At 38.9% G+C, this 24,172-nt stretch overlaps 1 protein-coding gene across 12 annotated transcripts in view; it reads left to right on the plus strand.

The window, feature by feature from the left end:
* Positions 1–24,172, plus strand: part of fbrsl1 (fibrosin-like 1) — a 336,829-nt gene that overhangs the window by 221,481 nt on the left and 91,176 nt on the right. For all 12 annotated transcript variants that reach the window (XM_087796551.1, XM_087796544.1, XM_087796549.1 and 9 more), the window contains one exon: positions 5,211–5,240. In XM_087796551.1, the coding sequence (XP_087652677.1) occupies positions 5,211–5,240 (30 nt within the window). The remainder of the gene's footprint in view (positions 1–5,210; positions 5,241–24,172) is intronic.

Genomic DNA, 24,172 nt, shown 5'->3' on the forward strand with positions numbered 1-24,172 from the left:
GTGTTTAATTTAAATACATGTAATGTTGTTTTGTCTTTGTTTTGGGTTTTTTAAATATAATGATTCTTTTAAGGAATATTTTAAGCAAATTCATGTTCAAGCTTTTACTGTATAACATTTCATAGTACATCCTGTTTTAAACATTTTAGGAATATATGAAAACAGATGTAATCTGTTCAATTTAATTGGCAAAAATTAAATAAAGAAAAAAACAGAATTTATATATTTATTGTGTAACCTAAACAGTAATACCTCTATTGGATAAAAGAAAATACGATTGTATGTGTTTTCAGAAACGACACAATTAAATCAACCTGCCTGGTGCAGCCTGTTTGGTGTGTCGCAAACTTTTTCCACAGCACCTTGGTGCATAATTCCAAAGCTGAATGAAGGTGTGAACCTCTACCTCAAATCCAAAGAGACCCTGTGATATCCTGCTGTCTGAAACCTGGCAGGTGGTTCGCCACTGCATCAAATCTCTCATTCTTTGCCCCAATCAGAGCGTCCAGTGTGCCTCGGTTCCTCATCCAAGCATCCACAGGAGGGAAATTGCAGGTGGAAATTGGTGTTGTTCCAGTGGTACTAGACACCTTGTTGCTCCTCGATTATCTAAATGGACCGTTTCCCTCTGTGTGATCTCACTCGGAGAGTTTTTCAGTTGCACAATAAATGTGTCCTTGGAAAAACATCTTCAAAAGTCAAGCAATTTATTCGATCAGAAGAACTTGCCCGATACTTCTTTCTTTTATTCCCATGGTGCAAGAATTCACTGAGGTTATATATAATAGGTATATGTAACTCCTAGGTAATATTTAATTCGTTTTCAGAAATATATGTGCAATGCAAACTTGTAAGCTTGACTAGCCATCTTTAAAAACGTCACCGACACTGGTGTTCATGGTATTGTAAACGCTCACCCTGAGATGATTGAATCGGGGGGACGTCTGTGCCAGCGGTCCGACCACTATTGTTTCCTTTTACAGATTTCTTCCAGCAAATCCAAGGTTGCCATCAGTATTCAGACAGACAGTCTTTGATGCAATGCCAGCATTTGTTTGGCGTGGCAACTTTCTCCTTTGTTCATCTGGAAATCTCAGAGGCGGTATTAATGGCAAGCCGTCCTCCGAGTGTGACAAGTGGAACTGTGTGATTAATTTGGCCGCTCGTTTTAATGTGCTGCGGGATGTGCGCCGCTTATTGTCTTCCCCTTGTCTGTCAGAATCTGCCAGAGAGAATGTCTAGGAGAGTCAAAACAGTCGGGTCTGTTTTTGTCCTCCCCCTCTACCCTCCTCCCGTTCCTGCACTCCCTCATTTCAGGGATGAGCTACAGGGTCGTCATGGGGGCCGGCCCGGGTCGAGGTCCAGCAGCGGCCGGGGCCACCGGCGGTATAAATCTCCTGTCTCTGAAGTGTTGAGAGCTGTGTAAATGTCAAATGCATCTGTCTCCTGTGCTGGCCGGGGGGAGGGGGAGACGGAAAGCAGTGAGGGTGGGCTATGGATGAGCCATCTATTGTTGATACTCCCCTGTTGTCCTCTCGGTGCCAGGTGCAGATGTTTTACATGGACGCATGCATTTGGAATGATCTCCCTCACCGAATTAGCTTCACACCAAACGAATGACTTCGCCCATTCCCTTCCTGCCCTTGGCTTATTCCAGGGGTTGTTATGTTGGCCATGTCTACCTGACTCTGCCTCCCCTGCTGTGCTGCGTTACTCCCTGAGCCACAGCCAGTTTTCCTCTCCACGCTCTGCTGCAGTGTGTGCCTCTTGTAAAAGGATAAACACCACGCTGTGCTCTTTTGATATTATTTTTCCTCCTTGCCAGCTCCAGTCTTGTGAGGGCTCGTCTCTTGTGTCACGACTACTGCTACAACAACAGGACACAGTCCGCGCCTGGGGACCCGGCTTAAGCAGTTGTTGCCTTCCATCATGGGAGGCTAGAATAGAGAGACTGGGATGGTCAGCTGTTTTTCAAAACTTGCTAATGTATGGATCACTGCACTGAAGAAAAATCTAAAATCATGTTCTTGAGAAAACTTATAAACTTTTTTGCAAACTCTACAAGGGCGATCATCAAGTAATCATGGGAAATTATTTTTAAGGTTTGACTAAAGACTTAGACTGCTTCAGACAGATCGTACGTAAAACCTTTCAAGTAGTTTTTTTTACATTATGTTTCTTTCTTTTATTAATGGACTATATTTAAGTAACATTTACACCACATTTTACATATTTTTCTCTTCAGCTTTGATTACCTGTGTTTGAATGTTTCTCTTTATTGAAAAAATGATTTGAAGAAGTGTTTTAATTTAATTTTAACACATTTTTTTGCTACTGAAAACATAATCAAAAAACAACAAAATGCACTGAATATATCTGTCAATCTTCAAGATAATTTCACTGCTCCTGGCTTACTATTAGAACTGACCTGATATTTCTAGGGTCATAAATCAACCTTTTTCCTAAGTGTTAGCAAAATTAGCTTTAAGCATTGGATATGGTCAAATAAAACTTGAACTTCCAACTTTACTCCCTTTATCTGAGTATGTCCCAGCTACATAAGGCGAGAGGCAGGAGACACCCAACATATGCCCATCTCAAGTGACTACAACGTATATGCTGTAAGCCTCCAGCAAATATTAGAATTCACGGAGACTCCATTGTTCAGCGTCAATTATCAACCACCTCGGTTGTTTTAAATATCTGTTGACCATTTTCTGACAGATTCTCCAGACGCAGCCAAGGGTAAACTGTCCCCTGGTGTCTTCCCCTCCTGCCAGCTCCTGCTGTATCACTTGTCTTTTCAGAGTTGAATGAATCACAAGCCTGGATGCTCCCCACTTCCACTCTCTTCTCCTCAGAGATCTTGGCCGCTGAGCTTTTGCTCTGATTACTCTCGTCACTTAATTATACATTTGGACCCACCGCACTCGGAACAAAGGGTCGCTGTGGCTCCATTGACCCGGCTCCCTCCTCATTGTGCCTCGCTCTGAAAGGGAGTCAAACAAAATAAAGAGGGACCACTTAAATATGTTGCCACAGGGGTTTAATTGACAGATTGAAGGCAGTTTTTTTTTCTTCAGCAGGGCCCCCTTTCTTTACTAGGCAGCTCTCACTTGAATTGCTCTACTTCTCATATGTCCCGCTGTGAGGTCCGGTGGGCCAACTCCACCACCCCTGTTTTTACAACTTAACCACCGTCTCATGGGAGGGAGCTGCTAGCCAACAAACGTCTTGAGTGACAAATGCAAAATGCCAGTTGAGGAATGTGGTTAAATTTGCCAAGACAGGTTTGAGTTACAGTAGTTTGGGATAGATTATAGCATGTGGAGTCACAAAAAAGCCTTTTGTCTTCCAGAGCGAAATAACTTAAGGATTTTCATTTCAAATGACCCGAGAACTCTTTCCACATATGAGTTTTGTAGGCTTGTCGAAAGAAAGGAAGTATGTATTTGCTAGAGCTCTTGATTTAAATGCCTTTTGATAGAGACTCTCAGATTTCTTTCTGGTAAGATAATTTCTCTGACTTTTAGAGCATCTCATTGAGCCCCGCTCCCTGGGACACAGCTCAGCCTCCCTCTGTAAGAGCAGATATGAGTTGCTCAGACTGCTGACAGGGTTTGATTCACATTACATACATTGTTTGACTAAATATGTGGTAGAACGCGTTAATCTTTCGTTCAATTACTCTACTTATCACAGGTTTGACATAACTTCCTGATCATTCATCCTGCAGTAGAACTAGTGGACGCTCATTGAATAAATGCCAGGCTCTGTCCCGCAGGCGTGCCCCGACTAGGTCACAGGTAATGTTCTTGAAAAGAAACAGAGCTGTAAATAAACATAGGCTTTTTATGATGTAGGCCGAAAATGAGCTTCCCCTCTTTGAAAGACCACAAGCCTAATCGAGTTTGGAATAAGGTTAGAGTTTCCCTTTTAAATACTAAACACGTTTAAGACTTTCCTGGTGAACATCCATAAGATCTGTTCAAGCAAGTTTAATTTCCTCAGTATTTATTTCCAACTGTATTAAGCCATGAGGAAGAGATCATTGAATTATTGTTTAATCATGCATCATACCACGGTGGGTTGTGTGGTCAAGACCACCACAGCCAAGACCTGAAAGTCTTTAAAAGCAATCCCAGAAAAAGACCAAGCAGGGTCCAGATCTTAATCAAGAAAAATAGAAAATCACCATAAGCATCATATTAATTTATAAAATTTTAAAATGGAATAACATTTTCTTGATCTTGATCTCTATGCAGACTGTGAGATGGCCAAATAATCACAGTCCAAGACTAACATTATGGGCCAAGACCAGGCAAGAGTAAGAGGACCCAAGTCAAGACCATGGACCGAGGAGACCAAGACAAAACAGAGACCACGAAATAAGTAGTCAAAAGACCCAAGACCAGTCTGGAGAACTTTGTGAAATGAACATGAAACTCCATTAATGAATTAATGTCAAAACTAATTTTGCTCGTTTCTACACGATATTGCTTCTTCTCGCGGGTCAAACGTACACATCAATCAAGCAGGCAGGGCTGAAGAATCCCGAAAACTCCCTTTCTTTCTCTGTGTGCTGTATTCATCCCAGATCGTAGACATGAATTCTTGAACCTCCAATCGACTTGAAGTCTGAACAAAATGCAATTTGGCCCTCGGCCTCGCTGTACAAGGCTTACTTTCTAAAACAGCAAGTCGTGTTGTTTGCTTTCTTCTAGATGGTCAGAAGTCTGACGTACGAATTATACTCTGGTTTGTCACAAGGAGGATTCGGAATACCACACTTAATAGGCACTGAGAATTCCGAGAGTCTGAGCTCTGTGTCCTTGAGATACTATCATCCAATTTTAAAGCACACTTAAAAGGCTAAACGACATGCCGCAGCTGAATGCAAAGTCATTGCCAGCGTCTGTATGAAAGAAATTCAGTGTAGCATTATTCCCTTTTTCATCTTTTGTGAGTCTACAGCATTGAGTTGTGACAGAAACATCAGAACTGCGTTCGGCTCTACAGTGTTGCCTTTGAAAGTTTTTAAAAACCTCTCTTTGACTACAACACTTTCCTTTTTCCACCTTCATTCTGCGCCGAAAGCTGTCAGTGAATGAGAGGTTGCATACAAAAATAACATCTGCACTGATTATGAGCTTCTAGAGGAAGGCGAATGAATAATTCCTGATATTTTCTGTGTCTCTTTTCTTTTCCAGTGTGACAGCGACAGTGACATTGACGACAAGGTAAGTCTGCTTTTCCTGCGTTTATTCACCCGCCACATGAAGGGGCTGAGAACTCTGAATAACAAATTTACGCTCTAAACTAAAGACAGAAGACTGTCAAAGCAAAAAAAAGTGGGTGAGACGGGGTGAGTGCAACAGACGCCCCGTCGATACGACCACTGTTGATCATTTGCATCTTACACAGCAAGCGAGTGACAAGAAAATGCACTGTTTTTCAGCTTCTGGTGGCCTCTGTTGAAATGTATGACATTGTTTATTTTTAGAGAACCTTATTTTGAATAGCAATGGAAAACTCAGTCAGAGGTAACTTTTAAATAGATCATTTGTGGATAAATTATGAGAAAATCCGACCGAGTCACAAACAAATGCTGATGTGATCCAAGTGGTTGAATCTTTTTTTTTTGGTTAGAGTCGTTGTGTCACGTCACTTTATTCAACCCTTGTTATAAGTATGCAAATTTGGCAATTCACTTTAAAAGAAAAGAATGCAAGCACTTTCACATAAAATGATGTTTACATGTTTTTAACATCAATGACGCCGCATGTCCTGGTCCTACTTAGTTACTTGCTTAGTTAAATAGATATTGGACCTCTATTGTACACATCAGTATGTACAGATGTAAAGTACTGTTTGTACAAAGCTCTCTTTTAAGTAAAATATTTACATTAGGAAATGTGCTTAAGCCCCACCCACTGACAACTGTTATTTTTTTGAGGATAAAATATTGTTCACCATAAGCACACCCGATCTGTTGTCAAACATCAAAGTTAGTTACTTTGCGTCATCAATATTGGAAGTCTCCACCTCCAAGGAACTTGTTGTGTGTAGGAGTGAAGACCATTATTAAGTCATAATGGACTCAACATTTGAAACGTGGGAAAGTCAGGAGAGTTGGGTTTTGCACATTAGTTGCCATTTATGTACAGTATTCAGTACAGTGTACTATACTCAAGTGAATAATTTTCTGCATATTTTTACTCCACTAAGTATGATTGCAATTTTTTGTGCTCCCAAGCTGATGTCGACAAAACTATGCTTGTGGGCACATGGTTGCCCGCAAGATCTATTTAAAAATTATTTACACTAAACATATAGCAGATGTGTTTTCTAACTTTCAATTATTAGAGCTGATAAACTTAATGATAATGTTGGTCTAGAAAGGCGCTTTACAAATAACTTTGACTTACTTACTTACTTACTTATTACTATTATTGTTGTGTATATAATTGTGCTTAATTGTATGTTATCATAATCAGTGACATGCGATCAGTCTCTTAAGTAATATTATTATTGTTTTTATCATTTAAATGTGACAGAGTTTTTTTTATTATTAATTTTTAGGAAGTTTGTATTAAACAGGTCTGGATAGCTCTTTATAACGCTCAGTGTAGTGCCATTGAAGTAGCTCTTTGTTGTGTTACATAAAGAAAAAAAATGTTTTGAAAAATAAACGTCATAGGTGTGGCTGTGAACGTGAATCGGTAGAGTCACATTAAGAGCATTTAAATGGTTAAAAAAAACATGCTCCATTGATTCTATACTTTATACTGGTTCTAAAATACCATAGCCATGAGAACTTCCTAGAAAAAAAAAACCATGACACTTTACTTAAAATGGTGTCTTTGTTTGTAATCTTCCACGTTATGTTTATTATGTCATCCAGCTCGTGTTTAAGTACAGTGTTAAATATTGTGTGTTATTAATAACCATGTGCGTAGTCGATATGTTATTGTATCCGCACATATTTCCGTCATGGTAAAAAAATATGTTTTATTATTTATTCCAGTAACTATGTATCTGATATAAACATGTTTGTTAACATAGTTCAATAGGTTTTTATATCACAACTTCTGTAAATTGATTAATATTATGTGTTGTGTTGGACAAATACTTTTCTTACAATTAAGGCACTTGGACTTGGCCTTCACCTGAGCAGCTATTTTTATTTTATAAGTACAAGAACTTCCTTTACTTGTGCTGGTCTGAGATCAAGTGACTGGGGAAACCACTAAAAAGGCCAAGACTGTCGTCTCCACAGAAACCTCCTCTAGCCAAGACACATCCTATTGAATCTTGGGTTGCTTTGAAAGGCTTTAAAGGACAAAGACATACATGTTAAAAGGCCATCAGTGGTTCAGAGACAAGCAGCTGATTCTGAATTAACGTGTAGTTCAAAGCATTTATAGAGACTGATGTTAAAACCTCACGGTACCTATTTATTTTTTAAGAGGAAGTGAGCTTGCTGTCTTAGAGAAATCACCCCTGGTTTGAACGTTCCCTTCTATCCTGTTATCATCTCGGTCCTGATGTCGGTGCTGCCTCCTCATTTGATAGTTGACAGATTCGCTCTATCAATTTTCCTCCCGTCTATTTGTTTATCTTGCTCACAGCAGCCACCTGGTTACAAGATGAAACGCCTTTAGGGAACCTTGACGCATCCTAATTCCTCTACAGTTTAGCAATTACTCCCTGCTAAATGAATGAGATAGCATGTCTAATCTCCTGTAAGCCAAGCTCCTGCTTCATGGAAATGTCTCCAGCTTTTCCTATAAATAATACATTGATAGCAGCCCAATTTGCATTAAGCGTAGCCTGGAAAGTCAATAGGCTTTTATCCCTTCGTTGAAGCGGGAAAGAAGCGAGGGTGCAACTCGTCGGCAAGACGGAGAGACATCGCAGGACTGTCAGTCTCTGTGCGGCTCGCCGGCTTCACAGTGGGGGGTAGAGAGAGAGTGAAGCTGCTCCCTTTCTTTTTTGTTTCCTCCCTGCCATCGTGCTTATTTGAAACCAGAATCAGCGCCATGTCGTGTCACAGATTTTGACATTTTATATCTAAAAGTTTGACTCCACGGCGCCAAACAGAAGCAGGAAAAGATCAAGCTCCACTTGGAGATGTTGATATGTGTTTGTCTTTGTTTGTTCTGTAAAACAGCTCCATATTTATTGGCTTCTGGCAGCTCAGGCGCCGCCAGTTTAGAGGGACTGGGACGCGGTTCAGATTCTAGCTGTCGACAGCTGATTGTTGAAATCTGCACCAATTGTTGAGTTTCTCGACTGAATGAGAGCCAAAGGAAAGCTTTTCTTCCGTCTTCGCAGTCTTCCGCACTCACTTTGTTGAGATCTGGAGCTGTGAAATTCTAGAAACCGGATGCTGATCAGTAAAAACTAGCGTCACTTTTGATTCTTCTGACAAAAGCAGTGGAGCGCTAACGTCATTTGCTAATGGTAATAATAAGAGTTCAGCGCCCTCACCCTGCTGTCCCTGGATCAACTCCTACTCTGGGAATTCCGTCGTTAACCAAGATGTTGTTGTATTGATTAGATCTCATGTGCCAAACTCAAGGCCCTGATTCGGTCCTACTAATTTTGAGCCCACGAGAGCTTGTGGGCTCAAAATTAAATTCAATATTCGCTGTAAGTTAGCATCATAATCGATAAACATTGAGTGAAAGTTTCACTTGCAAAGATGAATTGTTAAGGACTTAGGTCCTTTAAATAAGTCATTCAATAAGAATGGAATATGTCATAATATTTCAGACTTATATTGACACATAGAGACAAATTAACAAGTCCTACAGTAATTTTGTTTAGCACATTATCTAGATTGTGTTTGACAATTTGGCACCTTGTCTAATTTCAATCTCTTTGGCAGATGTATGCATTGTCTTACATTATGATAATAAAGGGACTATTATAAGCACTACTTTTGATTATACAGTATGTTCTGTATTCAACCACAAATTATTACTAAAATCATATCTAATGGAAGGAAATAGCAGTGGTTACTCATGTTGACTCACAATTGGAAGGTGTTGAGTTGGATTCCTGTTCCGTGTTTCTCATGAACCTACATTTTGCTAAGGTGTGTACCCTGGTGTCAGGTGATGGATTGTCAACCCGTCGCTGGTGTCCCTCGTCTCTTTCCCCATAGTATCCAGAATAGTCTTCAGCTACCAGTAACCTCCATTGTGGAGTATAGCATATCCCCTAAAAGTATTTAGCAAGAGAAAGAGAACGGTGGTGACTGAAGTGTCCAGTGATAGAGAGCCAAGTGTACTTTATTATTTGGAGGCTGACTACCAGCACAGAGTGTATGATGTCTCATGGACTTAAACCTCCTGCAGGCATTGAAAGAAATTATGATATATAATTTAAAATATGGATAAAGAAATGTCTACTGCAGAAAATACTAGAAAAAAAGAGGAAATGGAACTGAACCCTGGAAAAATCGAAATAAATTATATAAAACATCACTAAAAATGAAAAGAAAAAAAATGAATCAAAGAAAGGAAGAGTAGGCCTTGTGTATTAAAGGTATACTATACTATAACTATAATATAACTGATGCATTTATTAGCTTTACTTGTAGTAAATAGTTATCATTCTTACCTAATCGTCCAAGTCACTTATATTCCCATATTCATTTATAACTGATAAATTATATGAATGTGTTACTGGTAATATTATTATCAATCATAATTAGCATTTGTCATGTTAATGACATAAGAGTAGTAGAAAGTATTTATTTGGTTTCAGTAGAAAATATCTGAAAAATTTGTTGAGTAAATTATTTTTACTATAATCAGGGGTGTCAAATGATGCGGTTTATTAATTTCACTCTTTATTAATGGTTTGTTATCGCATTAACCTAATTCCTAATCCCTGTCTTCAGAGATTCAGTCTGCAACTTTTTTTTTAAATGTTTTTTTGTTTTGGTCTTATTGTGCTTTAGTTGTTGAAAAAAATGGTCAGTCAAACCCTGAAGTGGACTGATTGTTCTGGGGATCATATAATGTTAGCCTATAGCACTTTATATAGACCTGATGTTTTTTATCTTCCCAATACCGGTCTTGACTAGAACTGCATCTGATTAAGTCCATTATGAAAACACTTCACAATCTTAGGGTCTTACACAATAATACATTTAATTGAAAAATTGTTTGGGACATTTGTGAGATTTATTTAGGTGAGATGAATTACTTTTTTTATTATTATTATCTCTTGACAGCACCTATTATACTTCTAACTTTTCCTATCATCTTCCATGTATTAACATATAAGATAAGATAATAGTAAAATGTAAATCTGATTCGTCACACTTTAGCTACACCAAGTGAGCTGTTTCAAAGCAAAATAAACCGGAACGCCTGTATGATTTTCCCAGTTAATTTGGGAGAAATTTCTAAAAGCCAATAAGGAAAAAAACCCAAAACAGAAAACATCTGGATGACCTTTCCATTTCCTCAGAAACACATCACTATAATCAAGATGATGAGAGACGTGAATCACCTACAGCAAATTACTGTGAAAAGGAGTAGACTAGAGGGGAAAATAGTTTGACAGCCCATCAACAAAAGTTTAAAAAAAGATGATGGTGTAAAAATTGGATTCCACCAGGGGAAAGACAAACACTGTCATTAGTAATTGTCTGCTCAGGGGATGAATCCACACTGATTATTTTCAGCGATGCTTTTCCAAGACAGGTGCCAGATCCTCCCGAATGATTCCAACCAAAACAAAAGCCTTTCATTCCCAATCATGAGTCACCTGAACGCCCGCTTTTCTGGGGGCGTCACAGATTACCTTCATTGGAATATCACTTCCAGGTGGCGCCCCCAGGTGCAATCAGTGTTTGTGTGAACGGAATCGTGGCGTCTCTGTTGAGATTCTGCACCTTGTAAAGACTGCTTCTGTCAAAATGATGCTGGAGGCCACCGCCAGCGCCGCTGCTGCAAAGTGGTTATTTTATGTAGATTGGCTCGGCCTTGAAGAAACAAGCTGTCAAAAAGTGGAAATTTAGTTCTCGTGGAGGGTCCAAAGATTTTTTTAGCTTCTGCTGTCAGAGCTCACAGCAACATACTCCACCTGTGAAGGACTCAGTGTTTCTCCAAATTACCCTTCTCTAATACCAGCTGCCAACATTTACAGGTGACAAAAGACTTTTCCAATTCTCCTTTTGACTCGTACATTCTTTACGACTTTTGCCTCCCGGTAATTCATTCTTTCCAGTCGTTACAATGCGTGTGTTTCTGTGGAAGCCTTCGGGAATAGTTTAGGCTTTTGCACAACAAGCAAAATAATTATTTAATGAGGAATATTTTGACTGATTAACTTAATTTGTTGTAAGACATTGTGTAGTCCAATGTACGTGTTCTAAACCAGTGGTCCCCAAACCCCCAGTCCAGGGGTCGGTACCAGTCTTTAAGAAATGTGGCTGAGCGGCACAGAAAAAAAAAAAACTGTTCTATTGATTATTACTACCTCATTCCATATAAATAAGGTTAAAACACAAACTCACACATTGACACAAAGTGTCACACACACATACATAACTACATCATCAGTATACAATTAAATATACATAGATGCAAATACACAAACATTTTGTTGTAACCAGTCTAGAGCTCCTGCTGATTCAGCGTTACGGTGAGATGGTTTTTTTATGCTCTTAATTGTAGTTTTTTGCAGGTCATGCTGTTGTATCTTTACTTTTTTCTTTATGAATGTCATTCTGTGAATATAATCCTGACATTACATAAAAGGTAGGGGACCCCTGTTCTTAACTACCAGGTCTAATTTTGGCTCGGCTTAACTAATTCTGTCGCACATTTTCTGACTCAGATGCCCTGAAACACGTGTTACTTATTTGCCCAAACGGTTGAAAACACGGCGAATGAATGGCCGCGTTTGTTGCCGCGGTGACGTCAACTCGCCAAGACATCACGTGGATAATCATTAATCTGATTTCACACAACTTTGAAAACATACATACTGTTTCTTTTTTTTTGTCCGAGCCACAAAACATCTGCCGACACACTCTGAAAGTGAAGATGGTCATTTTTCCTTCATTCAAGAGGCAGAGACAGAAATCCTCCCGTCTCAATTTGTCAATGCACTCTTCTGAAGTGTCATCCCGTCTCCATTAGACCTCGCTTGCCTCCAATTTACTCTTTGCGCCTTCTTCCGTGCGAATAATCCTGTTGCCGTGTGCGTTCCTAGCCGAGACATGCTGCTGCTTATGTCCTCCGCCGGCCTTTACGTAGCGCTCACATGTCTTTCCCGAAGCAGAGGACACCGGGTCGCCTAATTCTATTTGGTCCTATTTGCCAAGCAGTCACTCAGCAGAAAGCGTATCTTTCTCAGGGAGAAGTATCGCAGGAGCATTACCACATCCTGTCTGCAAGCGCTTGAACGGGTTGGGTTTGCTGGTCCTGCCAGGGCGGCACGCTGGCTGTGATTGACACATTAATTCCTTCTCCAACTCCTTATCTTCCCGCTGCGAGCGGAGTGAACGCCACATCACTGTGTTGGAGCGTCTCTACCGGCTTATCAGTCACAGCTCGTCAGCTAATGGTATCTTCCTGCTGATGTACGGCGGGCACACCCACCGAGCTCGCCGGCTTACCCACCGTAAGGGGTGAGCCGGATTTTAGGTTAACGCTCATCATTGTGTCTCCATGAAGTCAATACCTCCCCTGGTCTCCTATTTTTATCTCCTCTTTTATAATATTGAACACAAAACTATACTGTTAGGACCATTTGCCTTTCAGAACGGAAAATCTTTTTTTCTTTAAAAATGTCAACAATAAAAACAAATACATTTAATGAATAGTTTGAGTGTATTACCTTCATATTATACTTTCTCTGTGTCACTATAATCTTGAGGCCAGGCACTTTCAGGTGTGAAGAGATAGTGAGAGATAGTATTTTAGATGAACATTTTCATTTGGAAAAAAAGTGAAACTGAAACGAAGCACCAGAATTTTCTTTGCTTTTGCTTTTTACCTGGTTACTGCTGCTAATGTCAGAACAGGAAGGGTAACATGGAAACATTTTTTGTTTCTTTTTTAAGGAAACTATTACATTAAAAACATAGATTACAACATACATATAAATATTCGAAAACAAGTAGTAACACAATAAAAATAACAAGGCTAATAATTTCTTTACTGAATATACTTTCATTGTGCCCTCACTAATATCTTGCTTCTTTAACCCTTGTGTTAGCTAAGGGTCAAGGTGACCCGAAGGCCTTAAAAAAAAATGTGTTTGTGGCATCCCTTGTGTTGTTTCTGGGTCAAAGTGAGCGACCGCCACCAGTACATGTACATGAACTGTATTTATCACTCAGAGATGGCCTTCAGGGTCACCTTGACACTTAAGGTTAAAATACACTGAATATGTTCATCTCACAATCATCTTAGGCTGCATTAAAGAACCTTAATTGTTATCTATTCAACAGATGAACCACTGGTTTGTACTCAGAATTAGTAATAGCACTCATGCTAAACCGCTTATGTACCAGTATTGTGTTTATATCAGGCTTTGTATTAAACTCAATATTTGATTAAATTTGTTTTGAGGAAATCACGCTTTCTTCTCTTGTTTAATGCTGTAACTTGACATTAAAGACAAACCTTAAACAATATTTTAATTGTTTGTACAAACTTTATTTCAATTAATAATGGTGAATATAAGAGATTCAAATTGGTTTGAATTGAAATACAATATTCATATATTCATCTTTAAATTAAGGCTATTGTGTGACTATCATTTTAAATGTACATTTCAAAGTTATGTATCTGGCAACAGTTTAGTACTAAGAGTAAACTAAAAGCTCTAGTTTGTTATTAAGGACTGTTAATCATTTGAGGATCAATTGATTATTTTTAAGTATTCATGTGTTTCTGAGGGCATATGATTTAAAATTAGCATTTGCGCTATGATGGGAGACCCGTGCGTCCCACAGCCTCAGATGGATCCTCAGTATCATCACATTCAATAAGGTAGCGACCGCCCACCGGGGGCGCAGACACCCTGCTGACGGTCTTTATACAGCCGTAAAAAATGGACCGGCTTAATGTTTCGACACTGGCGTTCATCCGTCCTCATCTCTTTAATGAAATTAGATTAAGTGCACCTGGGAAAGAGCTGAGAAAGCAGAATGCCCCGCCACCTCCTTTAATCTAAAACCAATTTGTCAGTAATATTCCCCCCCCCCCCACCATCCCTCCTCACCAACCAGCTTGGGATTCGCTGGCCCTGATTCAAAATGGAGGAAGAGGAGATGAGACCAGAGCTGACTGGTTGCGTTCGACTCCCCACAGGCGCCGTGAAACAAGAACTGACATCAGCAACACCGGCCTTAATTTGAAGATGTCATTTTTCTCCTTTTGTCTTCCATTTTCTCTACCTCTCTTTTCTTTGCTTCTGTTCTCTCAACACAGTTTCTCCTATACTAATGACGCTCAAAAAAGAAAGGATAACTTTGTCAATCTGATTTGACAGACAGCTTCAGTTGTGTGGAAGTTATCATTTGTTGTGTACCAATACATCGATCATCATTTTATATTTATATACATATACCGTATATATAAAATCAGAAACACTCGATTGCAAAAAGGTGACATTTAGAGTATATAGTTACAAAAGCTCTTCAAGTTATGTTTTTATACTTTAAAATAATAAGCCAATAAACTCTGATAATCTCAAAATGTTGATATTGAGGAATTTTCCCAAAGTACTACAAGTGTCAATTTATATATGAGTAGCTATTTGAGTTTGAATTTTAAGAGGTTTAGTTCAAAATCTTAGTAGATTACAAAGTTGTGTACCAAGTGATTGAAGACCATGAATGTTTCAGGAAATGTTCTTCACAGCCACAGATAAGATGTTCTGAAATACCATCTGGATCCACAGTTATTAGAAGCTCTGGCTTTTGGTTACTACTATTTGCACAAGAAGGAGCTGCTGTCCAATTGAGCTCAAAAGTATTTCCAGTATATTCCACTGAATGCATTTGTTTGACCCAAAGACCAAAACTAGCAGATATAGTTTGTGTGTCTTTATGATGAATTGGTTATGAAGGAGAAGATCAAAGAAGAATAAAACCATCGTGTGACGAGTTCAGGGTATAACAGGGTGAAGGTAAGTAAATAATATTTCCTTTCAAAGCGCCTTTCTAGACCAGGGTCACAAAGCGCTTCAGCAAACATCGTAACTGAGTTATTGTGATTTTCTGAGTTGACCTGATGTTTTTATGCTTGGAGGTTTGGGTTTAATAGTATTGAGGAAAAGTATATCCTCAGTTCCTTATTTAGTTTTCCGAGTTTTTTGGCTCATCTTTGTGTATAGCAAATGGTGATGCATTTTCCCTTGAGATTGGAGCTTTTAAGTCCTTGCCTTACGTGCACGCGATGGTGTGATAAGTGTGTGTGTGTGTGTGTGTGTGTGTGTGTGTGTGTGTGTGTGTTAGGAGTGAAGAGTGTCAAAGGGCGAGTTTGGTGCTGAAGCCTGTCGTTACATGTTGGGAGGAAGAGTCGTGATGACAGTGCAGAAATCTTCTGGAGGGACGGCCAGAAGACATCCGGCCAAGACGGCCTGTCACTAGCGATGCGTGTCACGCTGGGATCGCAGGGACAGTCAACATGGCCCCGGCGTCATTGATGTGGCACCCGGTTGCTGAGTCCATATTTTTTTTTTTTTTTTTTTGTTATAAAGGTTAGCGCTCTTGTTGGCATCGGTAGAGAAAATAGATCAGACATGGCAATCAGACTGGGCCGGCCGCTCACACCGGAGGATCCGTGAGAACTTGACGTGGCATGAAGGCTGTAATCTTCCATCACTTACTGTCTCCTCTCAGTGAAACTGTTTGGCTTGGCAGCAAGTGTTAATAGACCAAATAGTCTCCCTGCTCTGTTAAAATCATAACACACTCCCAGACCGTCTGTCCCTGAAACAACAGTGCTCAGCGAACTCTTTCAGAAAACCCCGTCACCACTCAGCCACGTTGAGCGGTTTGTGATGATTGTTATTGAGGGTTGTTGTTGCACCAACGGACAGCAGAACTCTCTGCGGTTTTTATTTGATCCTTCAAGTCCACGTTCATTTTTCACTGTATGTTTTTCTCAAGTGTTTTTTTTTTTGGAGGGCGAAAGTAAAAGGGCGAGATAAAAGCTTGTTTCTTCTACTTCATACTGGGGATGTTAAATGATACGGTGCTCCAAAAAGCGTGTTTATACTTCAGACTAATGTCAGGTTGGGATGTATGGTCATTTGATCAGCCTGAAGGAGCATTGTCGCACAAACCTGAAGCACATTTGATGAAGAATCCTAAAATCAAACTGAATTTCTTTTATAAAATAGCTTGTAGAATACTTGGGTAAACCTTGTTTGCATTAATTGTTTTTTAATGTGAATGACCCCATTATTTTAGTGATCTCCAAAAATGGTCTTTCTTTCATTTATCTGGATTAATGGAGCAGCTGCTGAAGTAAAAAGAACTAAACTTCCCTCCCTCGAGAAACCTCTGTCTTCTGGTGTGTCCATTGCTGTATCTCAAATTGCACTTCTCTAAGTGCACTGCTTTACAGTACACTGTCAGACATCTCAAATTCCAAAAGGGTAGTACTGTCTCAAATGGAACACTGCCGCTACACACTTGACTCAAATGACTCAACAGCATCTTCTTCTACTATTTTTTAACTGATTGGAACATTATCGCCGACCCTTGACAGCACTTTTCGCTAATTAAACAAGTTATTAAGTTGTTTCATTTTGTTATTATTGTTTTTGTGTTGTTTTGTGTTTAAATTAGTGTTTTCCTGAGTCATTTACGCAGTACATAACTTTAGATGTATATTGGCCTGACATCTTCTCGTCTACTCTTTAAGGCTTTTACAAGTTGCAGCAGAACTGGTGTGAATGGTAAAACTACACAGTACAGCAACGTAAGATCGTTTTGGCAAATCTCATTTATTCAAGTTTCAATTTTAAATTGGTAACTTAGATGTTTTGTTATAATATTTGTTGTGTGTCATAAAAGTTGATGACGATTATCTTAAAAAAAACAATCTGGATAGAACCTCAGAGCACAACCAAAATCTAACCATCTGTTCTCTGCCCCTTTTTTAACATTTCATGAGAAGTCTCATACTCATGGCGCAAATCATCTGCACTCATGTAAATGTATATAATTTAACATTAGAATGATTCTTAAAATACTCTAATGATTCTCTCACTCAAACTCAAACACAATCAAAGTGAGTTTAAGTGAAAACAGGTATGAACAAATGGAATATTTCAAAATCAATTAAAGAGTTAAGCCTTTGACTTTGGAACTTGATAAGTAATTGCGTTTCTATAATGTTTTTATATATTCGTCATAGGTTTTAAGAATGTAACGCAGCTGCAATCTGTATTTAGGGGTAATATAAGGACACACAAAATATGTCAAAAGCTTGAATGAATACTTGGTTTTAATTTAATTTAGTCGCTTACGTAAATGATGTACAGTCTTATTAGTTTTGCCACGTCTGGATACATAACCATGCTAACGTTCCATTGGCATATACAGTATCTTCACAGTAATAGAACTAAAGCAGAAAAAACAGACGTTGTTGTTTGATCTAATAGTTAGCAGAACGTCTTGTCCTGCCCTCACATGGTCGTAAGTCATGAGTAACATCTTTTTCTACTTGTATTAGTAATCCATATTAAACGCAGCCTCGAACCATCATCAAAAGAAATTTAAAGTTCCAAAACAAAACAAAGAGTCAAGTATATTATGAGGATCAGTGTAAATCCACTATGACTGGTATGACGCAACCGTCTAACAGCTAATGCACATGTGATTAATAGGAAATAAAGGGTAACCCTCAACCAATTGGGATAATCTCAAAAAGCTTATGTGACACAGAGTAGAACCGACAGCCAGAATGACTAACCCATTGCTCAGAGCGTGTCTGCCGTGGCACTGCATTCATTGTTTTCCAAGTGTTTGAATAACAATCCCGGCACTATATACATTTTCCACATGAGTAATAAAAGGAAAATTGAGTCCAAATCGGGCGCAGATGTTCCGCTGAAAGCGAGGACAGACGCAAATGTTTTTGGAGACTTGGATGTAGGCTTTGAGTGTTTCTGATCATGCATAAACATAATGTCTAAGTGGGTTTTTATTCAATAAACATGGTTTGACTGTAATTACTTACACATTTATTCTGGCTGGAAATGTAAGTCAGACTTGCGCTGGCACACCAGCTCTGTCCCCGCTTGGCTTTTCTACACAGAGCTCCCTGATGCTGGAGCTTCTCCTCCTCAACAAATGGCATATGTGATCACGGATTAATATAGAATTCCCCGTTGTTATTAAAAATCAGTGCTATCATGGATAATGTTTCCCCAAACAGTCATCGCTTTCTCTCTGGCCAGCTATCCGTCAGCCGACGAATGTCCTCTGGGCTGCTTAAAGGAATGTTCAGAGGCGGAATTCCCTCCTTAAACAAAGAGGCCAGTTAGAAAAGCACTTGTGCGTCTTATTTTATGACGACTTTTAATGATCACAAGTCCTTTGATTTTTAATGACTGGTTACAAGAGTTTATTAATGGGGAATGTACAAAGGACTCTATTTATTTTAATAAAATAAAGTCGTGTTTACTGAATTATGCTGGGTTAGACCGAAACTTTAAGGTCCTGTTAAGTTAATTTTAACTTTCTTTACTACTATTTGTTTAATTAACTTTATGTAAGTAAGTAAGTAAGTAAGTAAAGGTTATTTGTACTGTAGTACATCATTGAATAAATATGTTATGTTACGGTTTGCACTTACCAAACATTGTGCACAACTGTTTGCTCACACTAAACAACTTGCAAATGATACAAAAGGTGTGGTCACCCCTTGTATTACTCTAGTGTCATCTGATGTGTGGCGTGAACAGACAAGTGGTAGTTCACCTAAAACATTGCACTATTCATGACTAGAAATATTATAAAACCTCTTACCTCTGCTGCTTCAATACACATTGTCTTTATTTGTTACTTGTGCATTTTGTATTTTTTTTTATCTTGTTCTATAAATTTTTTTTACCCTTTTTTTTACATTTTTATTTGAAGTATGTGTCATTTGAGTTATAGACAAAAATATAAGTTCATTTTAACGTGTAAAATGAAATAAAATGACAAGATGTACTGCCTCACAGCGAGATAGTTCCAGGTCATAATAATAATACATTATATTGATTATGCGATTTTTGGGACACACAAAGTCACTCAAAAACAAAGGATGAAAACCCACAGAAAAAATTCAGAAAGGGCAGTATTTGTAAACCACACACAGTAAATACAATCACTTGGTTGGGCCTATCTAGTACAAAAATATTGGGGAAAAAAATGTAAAAAATTATATCATATTACACAACAATCATCCATTAGCTTTAGCATTTGTGATGTCCAGGTTAATCCGAACTATAGACGGACTCAAATGACTTGTTTTCGGGAGGGAAACGTTCACTCGGTGTGTGCGATGGAAGGTTGAGCACCGGGAAGAACAGCCTGACATCAGACCCGTTAACTCACCAGAGCCAGCTGCCTTCAATAACAGCCCAAACCTCAACCATTGCAATGAAAAAAACTCCATTCCGCTTTGATCTGCAACAGCCAGGGAAAAAAGCAGCAAATCTGAAAGATTACAGGAAAAAAATAATTATGGTATCAAAGGGCGAGCCATAAAAGTAACCTGGGGGATGTTTAGGGACCAGCAGGCAGCGGGAAGTAAGTATTAACCCGAGCTGTCACTCAGTGTCCATTGGCCAATTATTTTCTCTGACTTTCACCAGTTTGGTGGCTTTTTTACGAGCTTGCACCTGGCACCTTTTATAGCCACATGTCTGGTCGGATAATAAAAATAAAGTCAGAGAAAAAAACGATTATAATAAATACTTGTGGTTAAGCATGTTTAGAACTTCCACTTGAGCTGTGTTCACGTCGTACTTTTTAAGTTGGTTTCCCGTCATACCGTTTGTCTAATTTGCCTTGAACTTTTTACTCAAACGCTGCTTTTAAGAGTTTTTTTTATACAGTTATGTTGATATCACACAGATTAAAATTTTGTAGACATCACTTACAACTTCCCTAACAACATCCAAATGTATATTATTCATGCTGAAAATATTATGATAATTTATCAACATGCCATTTTGAGAGTTGTAAAAAAATATATACTGAGACAGTTCTTAGAATTATTAGAATAATGTTGTTCACAATTATGTATCGGCAGTACATTAAAAAAGTGGTCTGTCAAAATCTCGTTTACTATTGTTTTCCCAGCTAAAATAATCCTTGAATTTAATTGGACAATGAGCACTCATTGAAATGAAAAATCTAACTGGTGTTAAGGTTTTTGTAATTTACACTCCAATAATTATCCAGAGAAGTGTAAATTAATTTAAAGTAAGAGTCTTCTCCTCAAATTACACCCTTTAAATATCACTTGACACTTATAATACACACAGTATAATAATGTATAAAACATATATTTGATCATTAGACAAAGACAACATTTAGTAACATGAAATTAACAAAAAACAAAATCAATAATTAAATAAATATCTGTAAAACAGGAATGTATGACAAATCTCATAAGAGCTTTTCTTGTATTTACTCTTTTCCCATCTTAATAAATATTTTGTCTGATCCACTGAAACTTGACCCGTTGATTGTTTGAACACAGATTAACATTTGCTAAATTTAGTTGATTAGAATTAAAAATGTATGATTGTAGCTGAAAAGTATACTGTGTACAATAATGTGTACAAACCAGAAAATGTGATTTACTCGAAGTTTATGATTGGTTAATTCTTACAGATGAACTGATGTAGAAAATGAGAATGAACTATGACTATAACTGCTACTAAATATGTGTTATTCACTATGCTGTTGTGCATATTTGCTTAATAATACAGTAGAGTTAAATGCATTTCAACATGTCAATGAACGAAAAAAATAACACAAAATACACAAAAGAATCATGTTTGATTTTTGTAAAAATAAAATAAACTGTTTCGTAAAATGTATTATTTATTTATGTATTTATTTAATATGATTTTCCTATTTTTATGGCCGACTCAGGACAAGTATATATTGATGACTACACAAAAATGTGTATTCTGATCCAACATGGACTGACACACGCAGTATGGACATTGACTTGGCTTCATTAGCACTGAAACACACAAGCTGGGGCACCCACAGGGATGCCAGGGTGCCGGCGGCGGCAGGAGAGCGCGGGTCTGAGTGGCATCGGCCGCTGTGCTTTGAGGAGGGCGAACACATGGCACTGACAGGAGGAATATGGCCCCAGTTCCTACTGCGGAAAGTCTGCCAAACAAAGGCAACATGCGTCAACGGCTGTAGGGGAGCTCAATCAACACCCGGTCGGAGCGTTCACGCCACGCTCGCCACGGCACATCTGCGAGGAGGGAGGCCCGAGGTCAGCGCGCTGCCTGCAAGTCAAGCGTGTGCACACAGTGAATGCTGCGATGTTACATGATACAGAGAAGCTGCCAGGGTGTCCGACCCAATGAAGCCAGGTCTGTGTCTGCTGGCACCCATGTGGTCCGCTGTCCCAGCCAACTCTTATCTCTGGTTAGCAACTTTTAGCAGGCGGCTCGTGACAAGTTTTCAAAACCGCTATGGCGTCTTATGTTTAAGACATGTGTTATGACTCTTCGATTTCCATAATTTAATATATAATGCGAAGGAGAAAAGATGAATTGTTAAAAGAAAAATGCAAAATGGGATGAAAATTTCAAGATGGTTTGTATACATTTTGGTGTTTTTAAGATGCTGCCTTCACGTTTATGGCCTCTAGCTGCTGCTGATCAGCTCTGTGAACAACCATGAGCACCAGAAGCACAGCATATTAAATCCTCTCTTGCTACTGTGACAAAATGTGTTCATTGCTCATTTGAAATTGCTTTAAGACACAATGAAATATCAGGACTATGGCCTACAGGCCATGAGGCTAATTGTTGAATGGAACATTAAACATTTTATGGCTTACGTTTGCATTCCTGCTGGACTATTATTGACAACTTTTTATTGTGCACAGACCACACAATCATGCTTGACTAATTCAAACCATTTTTTTTGTTATTTTTTTGATGCCTTTGAAAAGGTAAACCTCTCAAATAAATTAGGTTTTGTTGTCTCAGTTGTACTTGCAGGCGATTCACTATTGTTCCTTGGGGATGACTACTATTTCAAAAATAAAATCCTGCTCAAGCTGGTTAATATTTGGTTAAAAATGGGTCTTGCCACAGCAAGCATGCATTTTGTGAAAGCCAATCCAGAACTGGGCACCTTAAGCTACCAACAACAAAAGTTAAGAATACCACGAAACGTTTCTGAACCTATTTTTGTTGTCTTCCACTGTAGCTTCCATTTTTTTTTCTACATAATTTGTAAGTGACCCAAGTGTCAGCGATAGACTTGTTAAAGAAGTGTGTAAATAAATAAATAAAAGCAGCGTTGGGTCCAGATAGGACTGGAAGGTAGCCTGAGGGTGGTAAGTGTTTTCTCTGACAGCAGCGAGCACTTTGATCAGCGGGCCTCGTCTGAAGATCGCTTCCACATCTGCACAGGGGGAACGAGCTGTAAACTGCCAAGAAGCATTTTAATGACGCCTGGATTATAAAATGAAAGAGGGCTCCAGATGGCAGGCAGTGCAGCGGCTGTGGATCTAGGGGAGGCTGTTTAAACTGCCTTTTTTTATTGGTAAAATATGGGGTGAAAAATTGCACAGGGCTTATTAGGCGTCCCGTTGTGATGTTGCTCAGCTGGCCAAGCTGTTCGCCGTGGCCTCTTTCCAAAAGCGCTACTATAAATTCTCTGCAGCACCTTTCAATCCCATGAACGTTGAGTTCATCCAGGTTGAAACCCCCCCTACTGTCGTCCTTTGAAAGACTTGTTTGTCTTTCTTAAGACCGACTCAATGGAAGCAGCATTAACAGCTCAACAAAGGATGCTCGGAGGAAAGAGGCTCCCACATGGTTCCCCTCATTACCACATGCCCTCAGTTCGATTCAACACCTGAAACAACTTACCGTGATTTTATTACCACGCTCTCTTAGTTATCACACAGACCTTATTAAAATGTTTTTTAACGCAGATCCACAGACCAAAGTAGTCATCAGGGCATTGACTCCACCAATAACCGGCTGCTTGAGTGGCCAGACGGGAGATTCATAGAGAGAACCAACTCCAGAAGTGAAGCCTAAAGTGCAGGAACAATGATTTAGATATAATAAAACTTTTCCTCCGAGGCCAACTCAGAGGAAAACACTGACCAGTAATGAATTCATATTCCGAGGTGCCACCTTAAGACTTAATTAATGGAGATATTTCATGATCATCTGTTGGAGCTCCAGCTCTAATGGAGTCTCCCTCTGATTTCTCATTACTGTTAGTGGTCCCTCAGAGATGGTTGATTTAACTAGTTTGTTTACTTCTTCATGGATTCTTGGATCATTTATTAACTTACTTTCAACTTCTTCTTACTGCATTTTTAAACTTTAGCTTATGTTTCTCATCTCTCCTCTCTTCTATTTTTGGATGTCCATGGATGGAAGTCTTTGTCCTGATTTGTCCATAAGGTTCTTATTTAGTTTTTTTAATTTACCCCGAAAAATGTGTGAACTTCAATGAACAGCAGCTGAATTAAATTGACTATCACATGCTATCCACATGCGCTGTGAATAAGAAACATACCAGTTCTTTGAGCTACTCATGTCGTTAACTTGATTACAGTAACGTTTTAGATTTGAAAAGTGATATCTGCCAGAGAGCAACTTCTAACCTTTCGTTAGGGTACACTTATACCAATGGCTACTTTTAGAATTACAAAAAAAAAGTGCATTATAAATACATCTTACCATAATGCTGAGTAAGTGGTAGCCCTGTGTTTCTCTGCTCTCTATTCTCTTTTCAATAACCACACCCACTCTGCTGTGATTGGTCAAACATTGTGGTTTGTCACCTTGTGTAATCAATCCCGGAAGTCTCCACCTCCAAGGGACTCTTTGTATAAACAAAGGGGGCGTGATTACAGCTGGCTGGAGAAAGAGTGAAGACCAATATAATATGTCATTATGG

This window comes from Callionymus lyra, chromosome 1 (genome assembly GCF_982586985.1).
Source record: "Callionymus lyra chromosome 1, fCalLyr1.hap1.1, whole genome shotgun sequence".
Taxonomy (NCBI): Eukaryota; Metazoa; Chordata; class Actinopteri; order Syngnathiformes; family Callionymidae; genus Callionymus; species Callionymus lyra.